Genomic DNA, 22,560 nt, shown 5'->3' on the forward strand with positions numbered 1-22,560 from the left:
ATTAAATCTGACTTTTTTTTTTTTTTTTACCGTTGAGATCTAACGGTCCACATTAAGTGACCGTTAAGATTTAACGCACCGTGGGAAGCCATGTCGCTTCCCAACGGTAACTGACACTTTCTTTTTTTTCTTCTGATTTTTGTGTCGGGACGCGCCCCCACGCGCGGGTGGGGTGCACGCGCCTGATACAAAAAAAAATTAAATAATGCGCTGACGCCACCCTGGCGTCAGCCTTGCGTCACCCCCACCTCGGGCTCAAGGGCTGGCAATCCCTCACGGACCCTTTGCTCAGGCCTCCCCCTTCCATCGGGCTCCCCCACGCTGGAGCCATTCCACCGGCCCTCGGGCCATTGTTTTGGACCCCTTCCCCCGAGCAATACCCAACGCTGGGATTGCTCTTACAAATAAAGTGCATCGATCCACCTATCGCCATTAAGATTGTGACAAGAACGCCTGAAGATGGTTCTACAGAGTCCTACACAGACCAAAACCATAACCCTAATCTGACCATACAACTACGTGTGGCACACGGCTACTGAACGTGACAAGTCCAACCTCTCTACAACACCCTCCATGAACCCCGGGCGCTCTTTTTCCACGTCAAGCAATCCCTGTGAACACAACAACTTTGCAGTAAACGGCGTGTCGTCTCCAACTACCCTCTCAAACATTGCCGCCGAAGCTTCAACGGTCAAACCTTTCCCTATCTTCTTTCTGCATTTTAATTTTAAATCAATAAATATTTTACTTTTTCCCGACGTCTGTTAATTCAACCCCCACAACCCAAAAAGTAAAACTTTTAACCGTTGACGTAAATAAATTCTAGAACCTTATAAATTTCCAAATTTGTAGTTTTGTTTCGTCCCCAAGTATTCTTGCGTGAAGCTCACTTTTTTATCCACCATCAAAAACCCAAGACAAATCAAAAGGAATTTTCACCCACCATTTTTGTTTTCTAGCTTTTCTTCGTATAAAAGTATGGTGGTCGTTTCTGTTTCTGAAGCTAGATCAAACTACTCGTCGTTTTTTCCCTCTGCTTTCCGATGCATTCAGTTTACAGTTCTTCCTCTGCAATCGTTTCACTGAAGGGTACAGGTATTTCGGATTATTCGAACCCGGTTTCGGGTTCTAGAACTTGGTCCAAGAGTTTTTCGGGTTCGGGTCAGAAAGTCGGGTGCTTTTCTCGTTCCCAGATGGAGAGCATGGGTAATAAGGTGGTGGTCGGCACCGGTGGTTATGTTCTCGAAGATGTTCCTCATTTCTCGGATTACATTCCTCATCTGCCGGTACATCGTCGTTTTCATCTTATCTTTTCGATTGTGAACTTTTGTTGTTTGTGGATGGTTTTGTGGTAAAATTGGTTGTGTTTTGATGGCCTTTTGCAGACCTACCCAAATCCATTGCAAGACAATCCTGCATACTCAGTTGTCAAGTAAGTACTTGTATGACATTTGTGTAAAGTTGTTTGCGGTGTTTCAAGTGTTCTAAAAGTTGTCTAGCGCCGCATGTCCATTAGGCGCTAAACAGCTAGTCACTGTTACGATTAATTTCTAAGCGTTTAATGCGTGTTGCTCAATTGGGTAATTTACATGATTTGTTTTTGTTTTTGAAATTATTTTCAGGCAGTACTTTGTTAATGTGGATGACACTGTTGCACAAAAGGTGAGCCTTTTCGATATTGAATGTAATTTTCCCTCCAATTTTCTGATGAAGAAATTACATGTTGGAATTGTACAGCGATTTTTACGATCTGTGTTGAATTAGTTCTTGTGTTCTCTTCTGCCTTTTGTAGATCGTTGTTCACAACAATAGTCCAAGGGGCACACATTTCCGGCGGGCAGGACCTCGTCAAAGAGTACGTTTTTTCGTGTAATTTACCAACGAATTTTGACATGATTAAATACCATGATCCCGTCAATGACTCTGTTGGTTCTTCGTCATCAGGTGTATTTCGAGTCGGATGATGTTCATGCCTGTATTGTGACATGTGGGGGTCTATGCCCTGGACTCAACACGGTGATTAGGGAGATAGTATGTGGCTTGCACCATATGTATGGTGTCAAGAAAGTTCTCGGAATTGATGTAAGTGATTTAAAGTATAAACCCATTTTGCGATTGCATGATTCAGTGGCGTCATTGGCTAATGAAGTTTTCCGAAATTTTCAGGGAGGATACCGGGGTTTTTATTCACGTAATACGATTCCTTTGACTCCTAAGAGCGTGAACGACATCCATAAACGCGGTGGAACAATCCTTGGGACGTCTCGTGGCGGCCACAATACCAAAAAGATCGTTGACAGCATTCAAGATCGTGGAATCAATCAGGTTTTTATATTGTTCTGTGCATTTCTTGGGGTCTAGATCCCCTTCACAATGCATAGATTTTAACTTAATTGGTTTTTATGTTACAGGTTTACATAATTGGAGGAGATGGAACCCAAAAGGGTGCATCTGTGATATACGAGGTAGTCTAATCTATAAGATTTCCAGTGTCATAATATCATTACGTTTACCTGTAAATTATTTTCAATGATATTATGGCTATTCGTCGTGCAGGAAATTAAGCGACGAGGTCTCAAAGTAGCAGTAGCCGGAATCCCCAAAACCATCGATAATGACATTGCGGTACATTTTTGGCTTAGCGTACCTGTTTGCAGCTGAGTTATGCAGATGATTTGTCACAAATGAACAAAATAGTTTGGTAAAATGTTCTTTCTTGTTGGTACACTACAGGTTATCGATAGGTCCTTTGGCTTTGACACTGCCGTTGAGGAGGCTCAACGTGCAATTAATGCAGCGCATGTCGAATCTGAAAGCATTGAGAATGGTATTGGTGTTGTAAAGCTGATGGGTCGCTACAGCGGTAAGCTCACTGCTTGTTCAAAAATCACTAAGATTGTATCGAAAAGTCTGCCTATATTTACTTGTTTCACCACTTAAACTGGATGATGGGATGCAGGGTTTATCGCTATGTATGCAACGCTTGCAAGCCGGGATGTAGACTGCTGCTTAATTCCCGAGTCACCCTTTTACCTAGAAGGCCCGGGTGGACTTTTTGAGTACATAGAGAAACGACTCATAGAAAACGGGCACATGGTCATAGTCATGGCCGAAGGTGCTGGCCAGGAGCTTCTTTCTGAGAGCATTCATTCCATGACCAAACAGGACGCTTCCGGAAACAAGCTTCTCCAAGATGTTGGACTATGGATTTCCCAGAAGATCAAGGTCTAAATTCTAATTTCTGAAATGCATTCTCACCTGTTATAATGCGCTAAATAAGATTTTCGCGCAACAGGTTCGTTGATTTAACTTTTGTTTTCTGCAGGATCATTTTAAGAAGGGGAACAAAATGAGCATAAACCTCAAATATATAGGTTGGTAAATAAACATACAAAATTTCTACTTATACATTTATGTTCCCATCAAGTGGGAAGGACTAGAGCAAATCAATTAAGCCTTGCACTTCATTGTTTGCAGACCCTACGTATATGATCCGAGCGGTTCCAAGCAATGCATCTGATAACGTGTACTGCACGCTCCTTGCTCAAAGCGCCGTCCATGGAGCAATGGCAGGTTATACAGGATTTACGGTTGGGCCTGTCAATGGGAGACATTCTTATATACCCTTTCATGTGAGTGCCTCATATCATGCATAAAATTAAGAGAAATACGCAGACTTTTAATAAAAAACAGAAAGAGAGGGACACCAAACATACAAGAAAAAAGTACTAAAACGCGTGCTAGGTATACGGCTAAATGTCTGTTTAGTGTCCCCCAACTCTATTTAACTAGTTCCGTTAACGTATATTACCCTAAAATTAATCTATCTTTTAGTTTTTGATAAAACATGAACTAGGGATTGACATGAAGTGATTGTTGGATGGTTGATTTGCAGAGAATCATTGAGCAGCAGAACAAGGTTGTGATAACTGACAGAATGTGGGCACGGCTCCTATCTTCGACAAACCAGCCGAGCTTCTTGAGCACTAAAGATGTCATCGAGGACAAGAAGGAAGAACCACCAACCCAGTTGCTGGATCACGAAAATGGTTTGGAGGACAACTTGTTGAACAAGAAAATCAGCTCTGCTTGTAATTGAGATCACGACTGTAATGCTCCTTAGTTTTAGTTTCATGTATTCGAAAGAGAGAGCGAGAGTCTAAGTCTTATCTTTGTAGGCATTCGGGGATGTAAGGCATCACATATCTGTAAGAAATGTTGTTTTCTTCATCAAAAATTTGTACGGACGTTTGTTTCCAGAATAATGACAGTAATAAGATGATTTGATTGTATATTGTAAACATATGATTTTGAGGCAGTATACCATGAAAAAAAGTAATGGATGACCAAGACCTCGTTTGGAGAGATCAAGAAGAGATATTTTACCGATTCTTTCAACTATTATGTCTTTTTGCTATTTAAAGAAGAAATTTAATCATCAATCGTCACGTCACGTGGTCTACAAAATATGATCTCTCTAACATCACCCCTTAAAAAACTATGAGTTCGTGTTTCGTTTACCAAACCAGCACTGAACGTATCGGAAGGTTCAATGGTACACAACCGAACAAAAAGCTTGAACTCTTTTTGGGAACACATTCGGTAGACCTGTACCGAAATCAAAGTCAATTTCGGTGTATCTTGACTGACCTTATTCAGAGGGGTACTTTCGGTGCACTCCACCAAACACCTCACATGTTGTTGAATACACCCCACTTAAAAAATGTAATACTAAACAACTTGTAACTCTAATATGAAATGACCATTCGAAGTCCTCAAACCTACTCTTACTCTCCATTGTAGAACAAAACCCTAAAAACACAAACAAGTTGATGAAAATACATCTTTTGATGAACGGAACAAAAATATCGAGTTTTGCTCCTCATTCATTCGTTGGTTTTCACATTCAAGAAATTATTTAAATAATGAAATAAAAATTTGACTTTTTGCAAAGCCCTGCTCTAGTTGGAATCCAAGAAATAGGAAGAAAACTGGAGAATGTTGTAAAATTTCAAGATGTAATAAATGTAATATTCTTGTAACTGTTTGATGATGAAGAAATTCAATGTTTTTTGGTTGGTTGGAATTGACATGACCTCAGTACCTACCATTTGTCCATCAAGCTTCTTAGAATCCAACGTGTTTATTCAAGAAAATTTGACGGATGCTTATAAATCAAACGGCAAGATGGAGATTTTATGCAATTTAATTCATCTTTCTTGTCTTTAAAATGTGGATTATTCTATTATGTGAAAGAGATGAAGAGTTTGATGTGAGATTTTATACAATTTAATTCATCTTTCTTTTCTTTAAAATGTGGATTATTCTATTGTGAAAGAGATGAAGAGTTTGATGTGTGGTTAATTAGTTGATGATTGTGGGGGTGTGGGGTGTACAAGATGTGAGGTGTGAGGGTAGTATTGGAAAATACGTGGGCCGTGTTAAGAAAAATTTTAATTTAAAAAATAAATATGAAGTACATTAAGTATATAAAGTGTAATCAATGTGATGTTAATAAAACAAGCCAAATATTTATTTTTAATAAGAAAAAGGGAAGCTTGTAAAACTGGTTCATCCAAACAGATCCCCGAGGCTGCTTGAGCTGCAGAAAAAACCAGACGTCCGTCTGAGAAGTTGGAGAGAGAGAAAGAGAGGGGAGGAAGGAGATGGGGATCAGATTCATACTTATGGTGAACAAGCAGGGGCAGACCCGACTTGCCCAATACTACGAATACCTCACTCTCGAAGAACGACGAGCTCTTGAAGCTGAAATCGTCCGCAAATGCCTCGCCCGCACCGAGCAACAGGTCCTCTCTCCCTCTCTCTCTCTCTCTCTCTCTCTCTCTCTCTCTCTCTGCAGTTTCCTTTCATCGATTTCTACGCTTGATCATCAAATCTAAATATCCGAACCAGAATCTCCGATTTCTTTTGTTTAATATGAAATTAGCAATGCCCAATTGTTCAATTCTGAGTTTGCCTGTTCAATTGGCTTGAATTCTGAGATCTCAGTTCCCAATTATTTTGTTTTGATTTTGCTTGTGATCATTAAAAAAGTGGAATTGGGATCCAGAAATTTATTGGGTTATTTCGGTTTGTATCAGAATTAAGAAATTTTAAATTTTTACTGGATGCACTGCTTCCTGAAATTGAAGTCGCATACAAGTGAAATAGGATGTTCTTGTTTAGTCGCTTAGGTCGAATTCGAAACTCCCGAGAATAAAGTTTGATAATTTGAAGTTGGAATATAGGTTGTAAATATCAAGCACTTGCTACATTACCCTATGGTCCATGTTCTGCATTAGGATTTATGTTTAGGGGATTTGGTGGGCAATCTCATTTGTCACGAACCCTTTTCGAAGTTCATATTTTCGGGTCCTGCTGAACTTTTCATCATGTGGAAGATTTCACTACCTGCCTTCCTACCTTGAACAAGGTCTTTGTAAACGGGTTGTGTTGGTTATTAGGATGCTTACACATATAGGTGAATGCGGAATGCGGGATGCTAGTCATGTTTAGGACCAGTTATTTCTTTGCTTGCATATCTATGGAATTTGGCTGGGCTGTGTCCTAAGTTTCGTAGTTGAACAGCAAAAGTATATGAAACTTGATGAATTTGTGAACTTAAATTTTTGTTTGTTTGTTATTAGTAGATATTATGCAACAGGCGTTATACATGTCTTTGATGCTGATGTGTATTGTACATGGAACAGTGTTCGTTTGTTGAGCACCGGAACTACAAAATTGTGTACAGGCGCTATGCTTCGTTATTTTTTCTGGTTGGAGTCGACAATGATGAAGTAAGTTGCTAACAACACAACCCTGTTCTGTTGATGCCTCCAACCATGTCTTCTTAATCGCTGTTTCTCTCTTCTTGTCATTTCCATTGCAGAATGAGCTTGCAATTTTGGAATTCATACATCTGTTGGTTGAAACCATGGACCGCCATTTTGGCAATGTGGTAAGCTCCTCTTCCAAAACAGATTAACTAAGTATTCTTTTTCTTCCAACTTTCGAGTTAATCTTGCAGTTTTGTGTATTTACTTCCAACTATATTGTTTTCTCTGTTCACCTTCGCAGTGTGAACTAGACATCATGTTCCATTTGGAGAAAGCGCATTTCATGCTAGAAGAAATGGTCATGAATGGATGCATTGTTGAGACGAGCAAGTCTAACATTCTGGCGCCAATACAGCTGATGGACAAAATGACTTAGAAAGATGCCGTTGTAGATGCTAGTTCGCTATGCATTGTATCGAGTTACTCGAAGGGTTTGAATTTATTTGTGTTTGCCTGTTGTACAATAACTGCAAAGAGGATAAATACCATATTTTTTCTTTGTTAATGAAAATCGTCGTTTATTCTGCTTGAATACACTTAACTTTGTTGAAATTCATTCAAAAACACAAAGGCAAGTAGAACATTGTGGAAATTTGTAACATTTGATCTTGTTGATGTCTGAGGAAGCACAACCTAAGCTACACATGATGTCTTTCTATGTACTAACAAATCTGCACAGCAAGACTAAATATCCCACAAGGCATTCTCCTTCCTAATCTACAGAAACTTGCAATCATACAGCTGCAGGCTTCCCGTCCTTTCTCGGGTCACTTACAGCAGTGAGCCTACCGTGAAATATTTGTTCATTAGAATTCTTTCCGCCTTTCCGGCCTATGTTTGCAGGATTTTGAAGGGTTTGAACAATGAGCTGAGTGATGGCTCCCCCTGCCTGAGCCTGCAACTGATGACCCCGCTGTTGCAAGAACAGCTTTCTTTCGTCTGAAAGCTCGATGTGATCGCCATCTATGACAGTCATGTTCTCGTAGCAAACTATGTTCGGTATCAGCTGCACGGAATTAAAAGAATAAATTAAACAAACGTAAAGAGTTCATAATATCTATGATGGCTATGATCTGAATCAAGAAAACAAACCCTGTGGTAGATCCTTGGACTTTGAACTGCATCTAACGGGTCCATCCCTAACACGAAATGATTAAGGAAAACCTGTGTTACTGCTGGAATTATGTTCATTCCACCACTGCCGCCAAGAACCCCGGCCAACTGATTTTCCTGCAAATGCCGAAAAAAATCCCTGTTATTGGCTACTATTATCTCAAGGACACATCGTATGCAATGCAGTAGTTTCTGTACCTTTGTGATAATAAGCGGAGTCATGGAAGATAAAGGCCTCTTGTTCGGTTCGATAAAATTTGCCGGAGCAGGAGGGAGATGGTCGGGGGATATATCCGTTGGGGTTGAAAAGTCACCCATCTCGTTGTTGAGCAGAATTCCGGTAGAAGGAGAAAGCACTCCAGCTCCAAAAGGGTAATTTACAGTGCTAGTAACCGAAACTGCGTTTCTGTCTGCATCTACTATGCAGAAATGACTTGTTCCATGATCTCTGAGCTGACTCCACCTGAATCATTGTGAGCTGAAAGAACTTTAGAGTAATGACTTAGAAGAAAAGCTGTAATTTGAACGAGAAAAGTCGAAACATCATGCCTGTGCAGATAGTACTCAGGAGGGAAAGTCGTGCTGTCAAATATCTTCTGCCGAATTTTCTCTGCGAATGATGGGGAAAGCATAGCAGAGGCGTATTTAGTTGTATCTACGAACGCAGGGTCGCCCAAGTTCATTCGGATTGCAAACATGTGTTTCAACGCTTCAATCAAGCGGTGTAGACCAAGATCTCCTTTTGCAGCATCTGAAGTTCCATAGCTGTTGAAAATGTTCAGAACCTGTGTTTCAAAATGCATTGTCATCGTCATCCCATTAGGATCGAAAACTCTTGCTTTCATAAGCTATCGAGTTTGATGAAGAACAAAATGGTAAAGAGAAATAACCCACCAAAGAGAGCCCCAATGTTCCACTCGAAGGAGGAGGCATTCCAAAAATAGTGTAGCCCAACACATTCGCAGCCACTGCATCCACAACATTCACCTTGTAATTCCTCAGATCCTCCATTGTCAAGATCCCACCAGCCTCTTTCACATCCTTGACTAATTTCTCGCCAAGAGTGCCGTTATAGAATGCTTGCGGCCCAAGTTCTGCCACCGCCTCTAAGCTCTGGCCAAGTTCCACATTGTAGCATGTATCGCCTTCCTTTAACATCTTCCCATTTGGTGCAAACACTTGCCTTAAGCCGGGATCACTTAAAATTTCATCTCTTAATGCACTTAGATATCGTCCAAGATAAGGAGCAACCACATATCCATCTCTAGCTAGTTTTATTGCAGGTTGAAATAAAGTCCTCCAAGCGATACGCCCATGTTGCAACCAAGCTTCATGGAGACCGGCTATCTCACCCGGAACTCCCATTGACAGTGCACCTTCAGTCTTGGCTTTCGGATTGCTCTCATACATGTTCTGTTTGTTCACAACAACCATTTACACACAAAATGCAGAACAAAATTACTGCGAATATTTACCTAAGAGATTAGATTGGATCCATTGGCAGGGTACCCTGAGAAAACCTCGCTTCTACTCAGTTTTCTTAAACTTTGACCCCTATGACATAGTTAATTGTTTTAAGGTGTAGAATCATCATTTCTCAGAAATTAGGTTTCTAATCGCTTAGGTTAACAAAAACTCGAAGCTCTAAAGGATCAACCATGTCAATAAATGGGATCCAAGTCGAAGAAAATTAGAAGTGAGGTTTTCTCAGCGCGTCCGATCTTCCTGCACAAACAATCTCTCCAGTGAAAACTAGCATTTCAACCGAAAAGATAGGATTTCAAGACCTGTGAAGCAGCTAATGGGGCAGTTTCCCTCATATCAAAAGCTTGGGTTTGGGAGGTTGCTGAAGATCTCACAAGCATGAAAGCTCCACCTCCTATCCCACTTGCCATGGAATTAACAACACCAAGGCACAATGCAGTTGCCACTGCTGCATCAACAGCATGCCCTCCCTGCCTGAGCGTTGATGCTCCGATTTCGGAACACCTTGCATCATCTGCAGCAACAACTCCATTTTCTGACTCAACTATGTCAGATTCGTTGCCTCCAAATTTCCCATGATTGTGTTTGTTTGATCCTTCAAGTAACCAGCCATTTGTGTCCCCGCCAAATATAAGGCCTACAACTAGAAAATTAAACGAAAAATAGAAAAATGGTCAATTATTAAACCATTTATCTTTACAAAGTATGGCCAATAATTATGTTTCTACTTTGCACAAACAAGTATTCTATAAAAAAGGGTAGATTCCCACTTCCCAAAAAATGTGATATAATATGTTAAATTTGGGGATGATGAACAAAAATTTCGTAAGTCGTTTTTTTTTACTAACAAATTATAGTTTAACGTGCGTGTAAAAACTTATTTGTTTTGTAATTTTCTTGAGTTATGTTTGCGTATTCTTTTACTGTGATTCCGTTGTCAGGAAGAATTGTTCTTACCCTCACATGGCAAAATTTCTGGAGAAAGTGAACGGATGGTGGAAATTACTTTATGAGAATGAAATTTAAATTATGAAAATTTTTGGTCTCCTCCATAGCTGCAAACTTAAGCACCAACACTTGGCTTGTATAAAGTCAAACTTATGGAAAAAAAATAAAATTGGTTCCTTAAATAAAAATGTTTGAAAGTCTGTACAACGAGAAAAGCCAGACACAGAGATCGTACACACACACACACATATATATATAGATTTATATATTTACATATATGTACATATACACCAGAGAAGATCAAAAGTATAAAATGATCAGAGAGAGAGAGAGAACTGACAAATGATGATGGCTAGAAACGTAAACAGGAGAAGCCAGAGAGGACTGGTAGTCTTTTTGCTCTTATTGGCCAAACCATGACTGCCAAGGAGTGGAGCTTCCGAGCTCTGCTGCCCCATTATTCCTGTCTGGCCTCAGACTCACCGAGAGAGACAGAGGAAGAGAGAAGGTTGGGTGCTTTGACAGAGAATGGCAGCAATGCTTGTCGCTGGTGTGGCCCTTTCACCCGATACCTTTTTAGTCTATTTTTTTATGAATTAGTGAGACGTGACAAATGCACACTTGCAACAAAAAATATCGTATTTGTCACGTTTATATGGAGAGGACGATGGTTTGGTTTTCATTATTTTAATTAGAACATGACTTTTACGGTTTTATCTCTAGTTTTTATATTGACTACCGTAAAGGAGAATGAAAGTATAAAATATGAATGAAGAATTCTAATCTTTAGATTAAATAAAATAAAATAGAACGAGAGTAATGTAGAAAAAGAAAAATGATGTGTGAAAATCGCATATCTATTAATTAATGAAACTCTTTTTGTCAATTTAAAAAGGGTGAAAAGACTACTTAATCTTCCATCACAAAAAAAAAAATAAAAAATTGATGGGCAATAATATAATTCCACATGTCCAACTTTTAATGTTTTTTATTGAAATCTCAACTACAGGTAATGTTAAAATATCTCAAATATTTAAAAAAAAAAAAAAAAAAAAAACTTCCCACTCTTCACTGTCTTTCTCTCCCCTCCCATTCTCATTTTCTAAAAAAATGTGTTCATACACATAAAGTATATAGACAAATGCTAATGGTTATTAATCTAGTTATGTTTTGCGACCTAATACAGAGTTTTGAATATTATTGGCTTTTTATTCTTAGGATTAATCATCCTCCATTAACCATATACAGGGTTTAGATTCCGGCTGTCAGACTAAGAAACCAAATAGAAGGTTTAGAATTAGATTCCGTATGTACTTGATTAACTTCCACCAATTAACTGCTGCCGCATCGTACCAAAGAATAAAAATCTTGTTCCTTGATACTGTGATAATTGTGGCGAGCGTTCTGGACTAAATTATACAACGATTCAGCTTTAATTAAGTTTTAAAGTTGAATTTAAAATTTTCAATCATAAATGAAACAGAATATTATTAAAAAAAAATTAATGAAAATGTTTTGAAAATTTTGAGTTTTAACGATAAGGACAAAATGAATGCTAAAGTGAGCAGTATTAGGATTGACTTTTTAGTGTAAAAATGTGATTTTTTCGTTAAAGTGAATAGCATCAAGAGTTTTTTGTTAAAGTTCCCTATTAAATTAAACCGCAATTTGAAATAGTAAAAATGAAGAAATTTTTCATTGTGACCGGAACACAGGTGGTAAGTGATGGGAAATTTTATTTTTCAAATTATTAACTTTTTAACACACATATCCTACTATTTGTATAGTGACACGTAGCGTACCACCCTATCATTTTTATCTAAAGCAACCGATATTCATATCGGTATCCAATATATCCATCAATATTTTCATAAATTCACATCAATATTTTTACAGACCAACAAGATCCTCTTCGAACCTTCTTTGTGAGGATCCTGAAGATCCGTGAATCGTGTCTGTTCATCGTACATCGAACAATTAATTTTTGTTAGTTACTATTTATGTTTAATTTTAAATAAATAAATTTAAAATAATTTTTAACTGCACGATATACGATAAACAGATACAATTAATGAATTTCTGGAACCCTCGTAAAGAGAATCCTACAAAGATCCGGATTCTTTTACATATACCAATATTTTAATTACTGCCCAAACCCCACCCCCAACCCCACCCACCAACTCCCTCCTAATAAGTTTGGACTTTGGAAGAATAATGAGTTGGCTTGGGATTAAGATTCTCTCTTCTCATCTTTCCATCCCCTTCCCTCATTTCCTCACATTTTCTATTTTATCTTTTTCTTTTCATGAAAAATTAATATAAGATGTTAACGTGGTTTAACCGTTACCGTCAAATAGAAGAGGGAAAAAGAAAGAAGAGAATCCTACTCCGTTGGCTTGCCTAAAAAGTAAAGTATGAAGTGGGGCCATGTCAAGTCCCTTCAAATTGAATAAGGCTCCTCTCTCCGAATATATAATGAACGAACATAATTTGAGAATCCTCAGAATCCTCACACAAGGGATCCAAAGAGGATCCTCATTCATAAGATCAAAATTGTAAATTCCAATGTCCGTGCGTTCTCAAAATTTGACCTTGTGTTCCTTTGAAAAGTTCCGTTTCCTCTCACAAAACACCATTAGCATATACATCAAGCCATTTTAACACGATCGTTTCGTAATCAAACATGTCATGAATTCGGACTTTCGAGGATCGATAACGACGGTTTTTATCATAATGTCAGCCAAATATATGACCATAGAAAACCGATTTGGATACACCGGCACAAGCAAATGGACGAAAGGCATGGAGTGTGTTGAAATAATGTGCTCGGGTTGGCAACTGCTATGATGCTATCCATGACGTCTCGAAACATATGTACGAGAACTTTTCTTTTTTCTTTTCTTTTTCCATAAGACAGGCCACAATCTAAAAAATGACCTCGATCGAAAAAGAAAAATCTATATACGGTTCATATTTACCAAAAAAATTAAACCAAAAATTAAAAATAAATAAAACTTGAACTTTGTCAATGAACCTCTTTCATGACTGCCAGAAAACGTCGGGGTCATTGCTGTACAATGAGTGATCCTGGATTTCCTGGTTCGCCACATGGCAGTCGATGAGCCGCGACTGCACGAGTTTACACAGTGCCAGGCCACAGGGAAGCACCCACCATTCACTTTCATCCCTGAATTGATGCAAGAACTTTCATTAGTGAGGACTGAAGTTGCTGCAATCAGGGATATAAACAGTTTGCTGCCATGACGGGTTGAAAAACTTACATGCTAAAATTCCAGGACTGAAAGTTGGAGTGCTTCTTCCTCGAGTGGGCCGCATAATGAATCAATCCACACGTAAACGCAACACCCTGTAACAACCGAAAAATGTCAGGAATCACGCCGTTGAAAATGTGCATCGCTTGCTTTTACCCTATGTCATTGTTTTGAATACGAAAGCCACTGGATTCAAGGCAACTTACGACATTGATCAAGGATGTGATGTTCCATAAAGCATATATACGCGTAAGACCTGCTGCCCGTTTAGGTCCACGACTAAACAAAGCACTGATTCCAGCCGGGAAGGGGAACAGTAGACCGAGAGGAAGAATAAATAAGACTAAGAAAAAGTTCAACAGTGAAATAGAATATAGCTGCAGCAAACTGAGCAAGACTATGCTAAAATCTCCCAAGAGTAGAATAGAAATGAACAAACCGACAAGATCCTGTGAGAACGGAAGAAAGTAGGGAGGGAAAAATTAGAAAAACGTCTAAGAACAACTGGAAATCAGAATGAGGAATGACAAAGGACCAAGTCGGTACAATATAAATGTAGGCATGTTCAATACCTGATGGCCAACCGGTTTGCCATTATAAACTATGAAAGAATACGGATAAAATATAGCTGTCTTCTCTTTAAATGTCCTTAAGCTCTTGCTGTGTAAAATGCCTCCAGAAAATCTTTTCTGTGACATCCAATGGTCGATGAGTCTCAAATGCTCAAATGGGTTTTCCCAATGAGTTCTTGGCGTACTGCAAATAGGGTGGAAGAAACATGAGCCATATGATACGTAACTTGCTAGAAAGATAATCAGGAGCTGAATGTTACCGTGACAGATAATCCCGCGGCAACAATGCATCTTGAGCCTCCAGTGTTGGTGGCACACTTTCGTTGTCGATAGCATATATCAAAAGTCCAAACTGGCTATACCCAGACGCTGTTGGCTGAAACCAGGCAAGATCAACATGTACGCCATATGGCCTAAGAGTAGGGTTAGCATGCGTTTCAAGCCAGCTGATAACAAGACCAAAAGTTAACTTTAAGTGACCACGCCGAACCAATCGCAGTTGAGCATTTAGACCAGCTACAAGCCGATACCAGATGGTAGGTGGAATACTCTGAAAGCAGATCAAATTTAACGGTCACAACTTTGCTTTATAAAAATATCAATAGGAAACAACTTCACATCTAACACAACCCTAAACGTAGGTAGATAACCTGACTCATGAGGCTAGTGAGAATGTTATCACTGCAAAGATGGAAAGGCGCCATGTAACTTCCATCTCCTCCAAAAATTAATGACAATGGAAATCGCTGATGAAGACGGGGAGGAAGACCAGCTCTTTTCTCATCTCCACCAAGGTAAAAGTCCACGTATGCAAGCATTAAATCAGAAGTTGCAGCTACCTGCGTCCCAAAACAGTAAATGATGCTAAAACTGTTAATGCATCTGTTAACAAAATGTCTCCAATTAGGTACACTTCAAAAGATGTTGGGAAGAGAATTTATGACTTCTTTAGATATACCTTGAGTCCTTCATACAGTGCACGTGAACGACAAGAACGCAAACACGAATGATCATATTCTGATCTAACATATTCACGAAGTTGTTGTAACTTCTTTTTCCTTCGACTCTGTAACCATGACCAGGCAAGTGGATAGGCAAACACGCAAAGAATGCTGTAGACTGATCCTTCCCACCACTGATAAGCAGCTAAACCATTTATCTCGTCCACAAATCTATTGAATGCAGCCTCATACCTGACATGTCATGAAATACTTTAAAACACTTACAGAAGTTTACGTAACTTGAATTAATATGAAACAATGAGTTAAATTATCAAGCTCAAAGCATGACTTGTGGCCATTATTTTTCAGTGGGCATCCGACCACCAAAGTCATAATACACGAAAGCGAAAGAGAGCTTACACAATCTCTGTGACTTGTTCTGGAGGGGAATGAGGTAGATGCCAAGGTTCACTGAATGTATTTGGCCCCATGAAAAACATCCTATGCACATGACTCTGAGATTCCTCGTTTCTATTTGTTTCCAAAACCTACACGAAAACAGGATTGTCACATCTAACATGATATGTCACACATTACAGGGCACTGTAATTTGGTTTTCAAATAACCATTCTTCCAGTTGTAAAAACGAAGTAGCCAAAGTTAAGATTGGAGGTGAACCTCAGTCAACGATTCCAGGAAAGGGAAGGAATTATCTAAACGAGAGCCCTGTCGAGCAGGTAGAGGAGTCGGTAATTCGTCTCCAGTAACATACTTCATCCGTGCAACACTAAGCACAAGAGCTAACAGGATGAGGATGCTTAACAGAATAAAACCAAACCACCATGGTCCGCCAAAAGTATAAACCAACTCTTCAAATGCTGTATAACACTTAGGCATGTGATATCTGTCAGAAATGCACTTATGCGGACATGGAGTTTCGGTGACACCACCTGACCAAATTTGAATGAAGTTACAGAGATGATTTACCCAAAGAAAACATAATCAAGGCAAACCATGTAACACCACTCTCAACAAAAAAGATCCAATCGATCACAAATTCCAGTTCTTTAAATAAGCTCACAAGAAAACCATAGCAAAACTCTTGCCCAAAGTAGCCAGAGTAGAATTTAGGGATACCTCGAACCATGACATATATGGCACGATGTGGAAGCTCCAAAGATGGGCAAGCATGACAAAGGGCTCTATCAGAGCCACTCACATTCTTAAAGGTGCCAACAGGGCATTCCTGCAGTACAATTTGGTCAAATAGTGAACTTAAAAATGATATTTTCCCCGCCAAAAAAAAAAAAAAAAACATAAACATAAACATGAAAACCAAGAGAAACTAAGCAAACTCATTGAAAGCATGTTCATTACTATAATCACAGAGGCAAATATGTATATGAATATAATATGACCAAGATCTTGCTAACATAACTAGCCAACAAACTTTCCAATTAAACAATGTAAAACGGGCATCAACTAGAATTTTAAAAATAAGTCTACAACAACAAAACTTAACTTATACAACATGTTTCTTAATGCAATGCTTGATTTAATAGCATAAGCAGAGCCATAGTATATCTTAAGCTAAGTCAAAATGTCATCAAATACAAATAGCGAAGCTACCTCACAAAAGATACCATAAAGCCCTCTGGGACAGGCCTTTCCAGTAACAGTCCCATTTTGTCCAGCCTGACCATGACCTCTACCGAAGCCTCCCCTGCACCAAGGAGACGAAAAGAGGGTTAAAACTTGAGTGATATCTCAACACCAGAAACAACTTGTTATACAAAGAAACTATGTTATATTGAAAACAATGTTTATATTAAAGAAACTTACTAGAAGTGGCACAGGTTCTAGTACACCTATCATTAAGTGAGCAAATGATAGTAGTACTCAAAGAATTTTACTTCAACAACGTACGATGCATATATGTCAAAATTGTGAAAAGCAGTATCTATTTCCGGATACTAACCCAGTAATGATGCTTCCATTCGCACTTGCTGTGGGTAGATATGCATCCCCAACTGGTATATCTGACCAGTGAAAGTGAATCCTTCCACCACCTCCTCCGCCACCACCACTAGGACTACCATGTCCACCAACAGTTGAGATTGTAGAAGAATTACCAAGTGCCAATGTTTGAACAAACAATAGAATAGTTCCACCAGAACCACCCCCAGGACCTATATTTGTAAAGACCCTATCATTTTTCTCCAAATATTTTTCTCCAAAGGATTCTCCGTCGGATCTAAGTGAACCATCAAGAGACAAACTTGACAATGAGCGCTCCAATGAACCCATTACTGTTTAGGGATGGAAAAAACACATGTTACTGTTCAAAAAAGGATATATGACCCAATAGCTATCGATCACAAAAAGAAAATCATCCATTGATCTGCTGATATCTTCTAAAACTTTCTCCACATTTTTTATTATATTTGTTTTATATTTCTTACCAATGATACCACCACCTGCAGTTGCACCAGCTAGGCTATCATTTCCACTACCACTACCAAGTTCACACGGCAAATCAGCATCTCCATAGGAAACACCACCGTCAATAAAATTTCCATCGTAATACCCATCCCCACCTTTGCCACCATGCCCACCACCGCCACCAAGCCCATTTGTGAAAAACTTTCCTCTACCAATCCCACCAGGGCAGCCTGTGTATAAAATAGAAATCCCTATGATCTTAGAAGGCATGGTTTAGGTAATAATTTATCGCTTCAAATCCAAGAAAACATCCAGGTTACATGTTGAGTCAAAACTGTTAAAAAGAAACTGAGAGTCCAAATGCATACCTAGGCCAGATGCACTAATTACCCCAGAAGAGTGGACCTCTACAGCTCTAACCCAGTGAAAATGTATAACAGATCCAGTTATACTGCCTTGAATAATAACATCTTCAACTCGACAGATCTGAAGCAGGAAGCCAACCATTTATCAGCAACACAAGGTGGACTCTGTTCAGCCTTCTTAAAAATTTAAATAAATTGCCAAAGAACTTAGTTCCCAATCTGGATCAATGGGAGACCTGAAGAGTGAAGGTCAATGTAGAGTTCATGTTACAATCTTCGGGTGGATGAAGTAATTCCATGGGGCAGTTTGGAAGTTCACAGTTGAGTTTGGGTTTCCTGCCAGTCCCAAAATGAGAATCACTTCCAAAGGAAAAAAATGACATCATTGAGAACTATGAATTTAAAACTTACGTCAAATTACCACCACCACTTTCCAGAGGCCCTTGCAGTGAAGATCCAGGTCCAATCTTCAGTATTAAAAGAAGAAGATTCAGCATGTACATGCCACAAGATACAAATAGTGCACAATCATATGGTACACTTCAAAATTCACACATGAAACAAAATCAGACTGGATGGATGAGAATACGTTCACATATTTGTAAGTGGATTTGCTGATACTGTGAAAAAGCAAATCAACAAATCAATATAATTTTCCAAATTTAAGTAACAGAAAACTGTGCCAACATAATTGTCCCTCAGATGCCAACAATTCTAGGTATATGATATTTTGGTGGATACTTTAAAACCTCTGCACCAAAAATTCATAAAACCTGGTATTAACGAAATGATGAAAACTTAAAAATACACACCAAATCTGCAACTTACATTGACACTGAAAAATAGAGACAGAATCAGGTGTTGTGCTTCAATCAGATCTCCTGGCCCAGACAAATTCAAGAAACCTTGTCCGTGAACTCCCAAATTCGCATTAGAATGTATCACAGATGCCCCCTGACAATCAAATACGGAAGCATGATTTGACAGTGTAAATCAAGGTTCCATCTGTTTCCTAGGTGTACAATCAAGGTTCTAGTTTCAACATACCCTGAGAACCACTACATTGCTTGCCTCAAGCAAGGATGTTGCCACAATTGCATCAGCAAGACCATCTATAAGCATTTTAGAATTCCACATCAAGTGCATTTTGACAGACATTCGAAGAGCCCCAAATATCTGAGTTTATCAGGAAAAGACAGCAGACATTCAAGTTTTAAAATATTTCAAGATATGAGGTGTGCGTGTGTATCTGTTTTTGCACTTTCTATTTCCGCTTCCACACCCAATTTATTTATGCCTGATTGTCAAACATTTATGAAAAGAAAGAAAGAAAGGAAAAAGGATAAGTCTTACGATTACCTTGATAACAGAATCACTCATCAGAAGCTCTTCTGCCATTAACTCAAATTCTGATGAAGCAAAATGTGCAAGACCAAAACTCAAAACTGCACCACATGATAAACGAATTTGACCTCGAACCTGCACAATACATTAGAATTTCAGCAATATATGACTTCAAATAGAATATTTGTATTTTTTATTAATACTAAGACAAGAAAAGCCCTTCATCGCAAAGCAATAGAAGTTAGTTTAGTTCTTCAATGACCTGAACACGGCTCCAATACAAAGGAACCAAAGCCTTGGCATGATTTTGGATATCAACATTTGTCCAAAGTGGCTGTTTGGGAAACTCTAACAGAAGCGTGTCAGTCTGTGTGGACAAGTTATGATTATTGACTATAAGTCTCCGAGGTACAGCATCATAATATGTCCCTGCAGCACCTGCATTTTCCAGACAGCCTAAACTCCTTCCCCCTGCCAGAAGAAGTAGAACATCAACATACCGGTCGTAATGTACAAAAACAAAGTAGTTCCAATGGTTCTCTCAATAAGTTCTTCCTCTACATATACCAAAGAGAAACTTAATCAAGTTATTTGCTTTGATGTACAAATTATATTACAAAATGATAACTTTTTACTTACCATGAGCAAAGATATCTGTATTATCACGCCTGCTGAAAACTTTGATGGAAACTCTTCCACCTCCCCCTCCAGCAAATCCATTACCCCCCACTGCACTTATCCTGCCACTTCCAGTCCTGCTCTTCAAGGAAAATAATTGTAGTTACGCAATGAAAGAGGTACGTAACAACCAATCAAACAAACTATTAGCCTCCATGATTGAGCATATTAATAGACATAATCGTTATTGGGTCATTGTTTCAATTTAAACACACAACAGGTAAAGTACATACATTCTACGAGCTTTGACAAATATGCTGCCCCCTGACCCTCCACCACCCTTAATCCCACCATCACCGCCATCAGCCAAAACACTCCCACTAAGTTCAATTGAACTTCTTGCCTCCAACCAAATCCTCCCACCTCCTTCCCCACCATACTTCTCATCCTTACTAGTTGTTCCACCCTTACTCCCATAACTCACCGGCTCATTTAACGATGACCATGCATACGGATCCCCACCCCAAACATCGTCCGGGAGCTTCGTATTATCAATCACACAACTAGCACCTCTCCCGCCATGCCCTCCACCAGAACCCTGAACACCGTCCGGGGTGCCACTAGTCTGCGCAGGGGGTGCACCCGCCAATGCCGTAACATTTACCACTGAACCAGTTAAAAAGCTCGCATTCGAAGCATTAACCGTAACTAACCCGGCAATAATCATTGAATTTCTACCTAAACTGAATTCCCCACTAATCTTAACCACAATTTCGCAACCCAAAAATGGGCAGCTCAAATTAACACCGGAAAGTATAAATAAGCTCCCATTTCCTTCTATATACACATTATCTTCAAGAATCAAACTGGAATTCAGCTCACAAATGGTGTCCAGCGACCCAATTCCATTGAGACCCCCCTGACACGAGAGCGGGGGAGGGTGGGGCGGCGGCGGAACCGGCGGCGGAGAAGGAGGCGAATAGTCCCCGTGAATTTCGAACGCGAGAATTGAAAATTCATCGTCGGAATCAGCGCAGAGGCTAGGGTTTATGGCGAAGCTGATGAAGAGGTTGAGGATGAAAAGGTGGAGAAGAAGCGGGGCGCTTTGAGCCATCCTGAAGAGGCCAAACTCATCACAGAGATGAAAACACTAGCTGGAAACCGATTGCTGAGTCGAATTCTGAGTGTTGGGGATTCGGGGTTTGTGAGAATTGGACTTAGTGGTGAGATTTTTGGATCAAAGACCAGAGTTTGGACGAGAAATTGTGGGGTAAATTAGGTAAATACGTGAACGCTTGAACCTTTTGAGAAATTTGGATTGGGGTCGAAAATGGTAAGAAATCTGAGAAAATTTATGGCGTCTGTGGTGGTTTCGCTTTGACAGGGAAGAAGACGAAGAGCTGATGCCCGGTGGAAGGAGAACAGACAGAACGGAACAGAACCGAACAGAACCGAACAGAACATAACGGAACAGAACAGAACAGACGAACGTGTGCACGGCACGTGCAACCTTCTTTGTTTAATTTAAGGGTTTAATTTTTTTTTTTTTTTTTTCAGTTTCTGATAAGAAATGCACGCAGAATCTATAATGACCGGTGTATCATACGTATTATTTTTATAAATAGCTAGTTTTTTTTTTAATTTAATTAAAATAATTTAAGTTAGCAAATATTTGTGTATTATTTAATTTTTATATGCTAATGGAATTAATTAGTTTTGCGTCACATGATAGAGAGATTTTTCAATTTGCCTGAACTACGGTGATGTTATTACACAAGTGGAGGAATTTTTTTAAGTGTCATTTCACTTGTATGTGCCACACTGAAAATCGCTTTTATCTGATAAGAGTTATTAGATTTGATTTAATAGGTCAAATGCATATAATAAGGTCACACTTCTTTTATTTCATGCAATATATTTTCTGTTATCATAAGCTATTATCTTGTAACGATATTATATTTTGCAATATATTCAAATGACAACTAAGTCATTCTCCGTGTTAGGTTCATCAAAAAAACTTTTAACCGTTTCTTGGTTGAGAAGGAAATTTTTTAAATGATGAATAGTAAGAATAGTTACTTTTATATTCTAATTTTTTTATGTTTGGCTTTCAGAGGAATCAAATTCGAGACCTCTTCTAACATTGCAGGGTTATGATTGTATTATAATACTAGTGGATCGGTCACTCTGAATATGGGATTTGAATAATAAGAACACACGACTTTGGCTCTTTGATCTTTTTCTTCATTACTTAACTAATCACAGCTTGATTAACAAAATTCCAAACAGTGACTTGTCCCGGTGGGGACTAATTCTCAAGAAATCTGTTGGGGTGGAGAAATATCATGCAACAGCAGTATATGCGCCTCTTTTTTATCACTCATCAACTTAGTATGAGTGATGAGTGGGAAAGAGATAGAATACACTCGGGGGTACCATGCAGTTGAAGAAATGAAACATGAGCGCTGACCATTTTTCTGAAATGTGCTATGGATGGATGTAAATTAACTTTGGGCATAGACAGTAGCGGATTTAGAATTTTTTCGAGCAAACCTATAAGGGTTGAGAAAGAAGAATAATTGGAAGCATTTGGAATAATTACTGAAATGAAAGATACGCTGAAA

General features: G+C 39.0%; 4 protein-coding genes across 4 annotated transcripts; 2 read left to right on the forward strand and 2 right to left on the reverse strand.

Moving 5' to 3' along the window:
- The first annotated feature begins 874 nt into the window (after nt 1-874).
- LOC137748308 (ATP-dependent 6-phosphofructokinase 3-like) lies at nt 875-4,502 on the forward strand. The gene is made up of 13 exons (XM_068488444.1): nt 875-1,286; nt 1,386-1,432; nt 1,623-1,662; nt 1,793-1,855; nt 1,945-2,082; nt 2,167-2,325; nt 2,412-2,465; nt 2,557-2,625; nt 2,734-2,863; nt 2,960-3,225; nt 3,326-3,374; nt 3,478-3,632; nt 3,896-4,502. The coding sequence occupies exons 1-13, from the start codon at nt 1,044-1,046 to the stop codon at nt 4,097-4,099; spliced, it is 1,617 nt and encodes a 538-aa protein (XP_068344545.1). The 5' UTR covers nt 875-1,043; the 3' UTR covers nt 4,100-4,502.
- A 1,058-nt stretch (nt 4,503-5,560) lies between these two features.
- Nucleotides 5,561-7,368, forward strand: LOC137748566 (AP-4 complex subunit sigma). The gene is made up of 4 exons (XM_068488737.1): nt 5,561-5,807; nt 6,711-6,797; nt 6,890-6,958; nt 7,078-7,368. Exons 1-4 carry the CDS (start codon nt 5,667-5,669, stop codon nt 7,210-7,212), a joined length of 432 nt encoding a protein of 143 aa, XP_068344838.1. The 5' UTR covers nt 5,561-5,666; the 3' UTR covers nt 7,213-7,368.
- Nucleotides 7,369-7,512: 144 nt separating this feature from the next.
- Nucleotides 7,513-10,987, reverse strand: LOC137748565 (glutathione hydrolase 3-like). The gene is made up of 7 exons (XM_068488736.1): nt 10,723-10,987; nt 9,737-10,077; nt 8,844-9,362; nt 8,499-8,734; nt 8,148-8,412; nt 7,929-8,066; nt 7,513-7,842 (listed from the first exon to the last, which is right to left on the reverse strand). The coding sequence occupies exons 1-7, from the start codon at nt 10,838-10,840 to the stop codon at nt 7,570-7,572; spliced, it is 1,890 nt and encodes a 629-aa protein (XP_068344837.1). The 5' UTR covers nt 10,841-10,987; the 3' UTR covers nt 7,513-7,569.
- Nucleotides 10,988-13,190: 2,203 nt separating this feature from the next.
- LOC137747309 (uncharacterized) lies at nt 13,191-21,355 on the reverse strand. Its single transcript, XM_068487399.1, has 22 exons — nt 20,230-21,355; nt 19,958-20,073; nt 19,581-19,789; nt 19,334-19,453; nt 19,022-19,150; nt 18,803-18,928; nt 18,386-18,441; nt 18,211-18,310; nt 17,978-18,095; nt 17,630-17,839; nt 17,146-17,476; nt 16,797-16,890; nt 16,305-16,413; nt 15,846-16,117; nt 15,588-15,715; nt 15,185-15,419; nt 14,877-15,065; nt 14,487-14,776; nt 14,227-14,410; nt 13,861-14,103; nt 13,664-13,749; nt 13,191-13,569 (listed from the first exon to the last, which is right to left on the reverse strand). The coding sequence occupies exons 1-22, from the start codon at nt 21,048-21,050 to the stop codon at nt 13,422-13,424; spliced, it is 4,314 nt and encodes a 1,437-aa protein (XP_068343500.1). The 5' UTR covers nt 21,051-21,355; the 3' UTR covers nt 13,191-13,421.
- Between the last annotated feature and the right edge of the window lie 1,205 nt (nt 21,356-22,560).

This window comes from Pyrus communis, chromosome 10 (genome assembly GCF_963583255.1).
Source record: "Pyrus communis chromosome 10, drPyrComm1.1, whole genome shotgun sequence".
Classification (NCBI taxonomy): Eukaryota; Viridiplantae; Streptophyta; class Magnoliopsida; order Rosales; family Rosaceae; genus Pyrus; species Pyrus communis.

Excerpts from the sequence above, each read along its gene's own strand:
- LOC137748308 (XM_068488444.1), top strand. The coding sequence starts at position 1,044 with ATGCATTCAGTTTACAGTTCTTCCTCTGCAATCGTTTCACTGAAGGGT. Across the intron at positions 2,083-2,166 it reads AGAAAGTTCTCGGAATTGAT|GGAGGATACCGGGGTTTTTA; the intron begins GTAAGTGATTTA and ends CGAAATTTTCAG. Across the intron at positions 2,466-2,556 it reads GTGCATCTGTGATATACGAG|GAAATTAAGCGACGAGGTCT; the intron begins GTAGTCTAATCT and ends TTCGTCGTGCAG.
- LOC137748566 (XM_068488737.1), top strand. The coding sequence starts at position 5,667 with ATGGGGATCAGATTCATACTTATGGTGAACAAGCAGGGGCAGACCCGA. Across the intron at positions 5,808-6,710 it reads TCGCCCGCACCGAGCAACAG|TGTTCGTTTGTTGAGCACCG; the intron begins GTCCTCTCTCCC and ends TACATGGAACAG. Across the intron at positions 6,798-6,889 it reads TTGGAGTCGACAATGATGAA|AATGAGCTTGCAATTTTGGA; the intron begins GTAAGTTGCTAA and ends TTTCCATTGCAG.
- LOC137748565 (XM_068488736.1), bottom strand. The coding sequence starts at position 10,840 with ATGGGGCAGCAGAGCTCGGAAGCTCCACTCCTTGGCAGTCATGGTTTG. Across the intron at positions 10,078-10,722 it reads GTTTCTAGCCATCATCATTT|TTGTAGGCCTTATATTTGGC; the intron begins GTCAGTTCTCTC and ends TTAATTTTCTAG. Across the intron at positions 9,363-9,736 it reads CCCCATTAGCTGCTTCACAG|AACATGTATGAGAGCAATCC; the intron begins GTCTTGAAATCC and ends GTGAACAAACAG.
- LOC137747309 (XM_068487399.1), bottom strand. The coding sequence starts at position 21,050 with ATGGCTCAAAGCGCCCCGCTTCTTCTCCACCTTTTCATCCTCAACCTC. Across the intron at positions 19,454-19,580 it reads TGTATTGGAGCCGTGTTCAG|GTTCGAGGTCAAATTCGTTT; the intron begins GTCATTGAAGAA and ends TGTATTGTGCAG. Across the intron at positions 13,570-13,663 it reads CAGTCCTGGAATTTTAGCAT|GGATGAAAGTGAATGGTGGG; the intron begins GTAAGTTTTTCA and ends GCATCAATTCAG.